Raw genomic sequence first — 3,957 nt, 5'->3', positions numbered from 1 at the left:
CTAAAATCATGAGCCCCATATATCAGTATTTGAAAGGAAACAAAAAACAATTAACTTCAGCAAGTGTATGAGGCAATGCATTTAGGTTAGCAAAAGAAGCAATAACAGATGAAACAACACTAATATTTCCTTTACCCAACAGGTCACTTACGTTGACAACTGATGCAAGCAACACGGCGATGGGCGCTGTACTCGAGCAGGACACTGATGATGGTTGCTTGCTGCCTGTTAGCTTGCTACAACAAAAAGCTAACAACAGCAAAGCATAAATACTTGATGTTTGACAGAGAACTTCTGGCAGTTTACAAAGCAGTCTGAAACTTCCGCCACATGCTCAAGGGGTAAGAATTCGTGGTCCATACAGACCACCAACCCCTCATCCATGCTTTCACAAAAGCAGCAGATGTGTGGTCAGCGTGTCAACAACGACACCTGTCAACAACAGTTGAGTACTTCTGCACGATCAAGTACATGAAGGGCTCATCAAACACTGTGGTGGCCGCCCTATCCAGAAACTGTGCCAACACCATCCAGCTTGGGGTCCCATATCCTGGAATAGCAGAAGTGCAGGTGGTGGACGAAGGACTGCAAGGGCTGCGACAGATAAATCCTGTCCTCAAACGGAATGACCTGTCGGTCAATGAAGGACCTATGACCATCACCTGCGAGATGAGTATGGTACGCCAACACCCTTACTTGCCGGAGGGTTTAAGGAAGAAAGCTTTTGGCCTCACTCACAACCTATCCCACCCATCAGGCCGATCCACCGCCAGAATGATAGCAGAGCGGTATGTCTGGTGGGACATGAGAAATGACGTCAAGATGTGGGCAAGACAATGCATCCTGTGCCAAACTTCAAAAATTATGAGCACATGGAGAGCGGGATAGAAGAATACAAGATGACATTCTGCCACCTTGCCCACATTCACGTCGACATAGTGGGACCCCTACCCCCATCAAAGGGGTACAAGTATCTATTCACAATAACAGATAGGAATACAAGATGGCCAGAAGCAATCCCCATTCGACAGCAGATGGTGGAAAGCTGTGTTAAAGCCCTTACTGACTGGGTCAGTAGGTACAGCATTCCCCAGTTCATCACCAGCGACAGAGGTGTGAACTTTATCTCTGTCTTGTGGAATGAACCCGCCAACAGTTTGGGAACCAAGATAATGCACACCACCGCCTACAACCCTGAAGCAAATGGAATAAATGAGAGCTATATAGATCATTAAAAGCCTTTCCAACTGCCAAATATCAAGGAAGCAGTTGGAGGAAAGAACTACCATGGGTCCTGCTGGGATTAAGAACGACGCCACATGAAGCAGTCAATGCATCCCTGGCTGAAGTCCTCTGCGGCCAAGAGTTGACATTACCAGCAGGCACATTCCCAGAAAACAAAAGCCCGACAACAACATCTGAAAGAAGAAAAGTAATAGGAAAATTGTTACCAGCATACCAAGCAAACAGAGAAGCGTTCTTCCCCAAAGACTTAATGAACGTAAGGTACACATTCATCTGGGTTGATGCACACAAACACCCTCCCCTCTCCCCAGCATACTCTGGCCCACACAAAATTTTTCAATGACATCTGAAAATGTTCCAGTTGATGGTTGACGGAAGAACAACGTGAGTTTCAATCGACCAGTTGAAACCAGCCTATATGCTGGACACCAGCCAACAGCTGTAGGCTTTCTCAGATGGGGTGGGGTGAGTACTGTAGGCACACATGTTCAACCACACAGCCTACCTGCTGATGACTCACTGTACACCTCGGAAAAAGCACCACATGCGAACTGTGTGGTTAACACGAGGTCAGAAGAAAACAAAATCTTGAGATGATGTTTTCAGCAAATGTTTCCGACGATGTTATAGTCACCTTGATATTCATTCAGCTATGTACATGTATTTCACATTCATATGTTTTGCACTTGTATAATTGTATTTTTGCCTCTGTGAAGAAACACAGAGACCTAGAGTTAATCCCTTTTTCCCTACCTGTCACAGGTTGGGACTACGTTATGGCCGGCAAGGGTTTATGACTCATGTAAATTTTGGGTGAATAAATCAGTTGTAACCTGACCGACACTTTCGCTTACACCTCACTCTCACAATACCACTTATGTTTCCCATTCCACATTTTGCAGGATGTAAGAAGGACGTTGTGCCTATATCATTTTGAATCTAAATATAATTTTTACCTAAACGCACTTCCTTCCAAGGCTTTCAAAATGGTTTAACTTTTTTTCCAAAGATTTGCTTGCATCATTATTAAGGCCTTTTCTTCAAACTTAGCTGCATTTTGAATTTCTTAACTGATTCACTCCAGTGGGATAACTTTATCATTGATGTAAATGTGCTTCCGCACATGCTTCAAATTCTGAATGTAGACTTTTCAGCACTGGGACAATTCATCATCATATTTTGTGCAATTATGGCACAAGCACCTTGCTACCACTGAAAACAAGCTGGTTCTTATGCTTTATCATTCTGGAAGGAGGTAATTCCCATGCATTGCATTCTTCTCCACTTTTCCTTTTCTTCTGCGTGATCATCAAATCCTGCACTTACCATTCCCCTTAGAAACATCTGGTCAAATGGTATCGTGGTTAGTGTTGTGTCATGCCGCTCAGATGTAGTGGGTTCGCATCTCCCCTAGGGCTCTGTATCATGATCAGTTACTGCTGCAGTGTGGCCTCTGCTGTGGAAGGTTGAAACCAATATTCTTTGGAAGCTTGAATTTGTTTGATATGGATAGGCAGGGCTGGCCCAAGCCTTTATGGGTCCCTAAGCAGGGTTGGATTTGGGGCCACCTTCACCACCACTGGTGCTTAATTATTACTTGTGCTTGAATACTTGATCATCCCATGCACTATAAAGGCATCACTAACCACACAGGGGTAGCAAATTCACAGTATGGTCCAGTATTATTTGTACATTTACAATTTCAGATTGACGTATTGTATGGCATATTGAACTTATATTTGTAAGTAACAGAAGAAATCAGCAGGCAAGACCCTACATTTACCATAAAACAAGTTAACCAGTTTAATAGCTTATATTAAAAAAATGGAGCAGTTGAGCAAAAATGCAATTTCCCACTACAAATAAAACCAGACAACATACTTGTATATTCTTACATAAAAATAGCAGTTGTAAAATAAATAAACATAAAAATTGCTTGAAAAATTGTTTCTATTTATTTGTACTTTTGTATTTTATTAATTTATTTTTGCTTTTCTAATTTTAATTATTTTAACATTTTCCAAGCACTCTAGGGGGGCCCTGATGGCTTGGGGCCCCCAAGCAGCTGTTTAGTTCACTTATGCTTTGGCCGGCTCTGCTGAATAGGTTTCAAATTATTTAAAACATTTCTTGGCTTTTTTTTTGGTAGAATATTTTTTTTTGTGCGTACTTAGGACAAAGGGCCTAATTATCTTATTCGGGATACCATTTCTACTACGTTATTACTCTAGGATTTTGTTTTGGTTAGTTTTCAGCAGAACTTTCAACTTTCAACCACAGAGCCAAAGGCGCTCAAATTTGCTGTGGAGGCCCAGTACTTCAAGGTTAACAAACCTGGATCAGCCGTGTCACGGACTGTACTGTGTAATTCTGTGCATGTAATTCAGACAAGTTATTCTAAGATTCCATTTCCATCTACGAGCGCTCCACTTGACAGATTATGCGCAGCTGTTGTAGCAGAGGACTAAATGGTCTCAGTATTTCTCACGGCTTAGAGGCAAGTGTGTTAAATTCACTGTGACACTCTCGTGTTTGAAGAACAAATCGACTTTAACCGTTATCAGTTACAAAAAGAAACAAGGGTAAGTTGTCAGAATGTCTAATGGTAAATTAGGTGGTGTTTGTGCTTTACCGATATGAGTTTTGTTCTGCTACTAAAATGACACTTTGTGATACAGTCAGTCTAGATAAGGTTTCCATAAACGAAGACTG

At 41.9% G+C, this 3,957-nt stretch overlaps 2 protein-coding genes across 2 annotated transcripts in view; both read left to right on the top strand.

Moving 5' to 3' along the window:
* Nucleotides 1–899: 899 nt before the first annotated feature.
* LOC136827090 (uncharacterized) lies at nucleotides 900–1,235 on the top strand. The gene has a single exon (XM_067084845.1). The coding sequence runs from the start codon at nucleotides 900–902 to the stop codon at nucleotides 1,233–1,235; it is 336 nt and encodes a 111-aa protein (XP_066940946.1).
* A 2,496-nt stretch (nucleotides 1,236–3,731) lies between these two features.
* Nucleotides 3,732–3,957, top strand: part of LOC136826807 (uncharacterized) — a 31,269-nt gene continuing 31,043 nt past the window's right edge. Inside the window, exon 1 of the mRNA XM_067084248.1 lies at nucleotides 3,732–3,827. The gene's annotated coding sequence lies outside the window, so the exon portion shown is untranslated. The remainder of the gene's footprint in view (nucleotides 3,828–3,957) is intronic.

This window comes from Macrobrachium rosenbergii, chromosome 41 (assembly GCF_040412425.1).
Source record: "Macrobrachium rosenbergii isolate ZJJX-2024 chromosome 41, ASM4041242v1, whole genome shotgun sequence".
Lineage (NCBI taxonomy): Eukaryota > Metazoa > Arthropoda > Malacostraca > Decapoda > Palaemonidae > Macrobrachium > Macrobrachium rosenbergii.
Note: the sequence above shows the minus strand (reverse complement) of the source record. Positions and strands in the feature narration are given on the sequence as shown.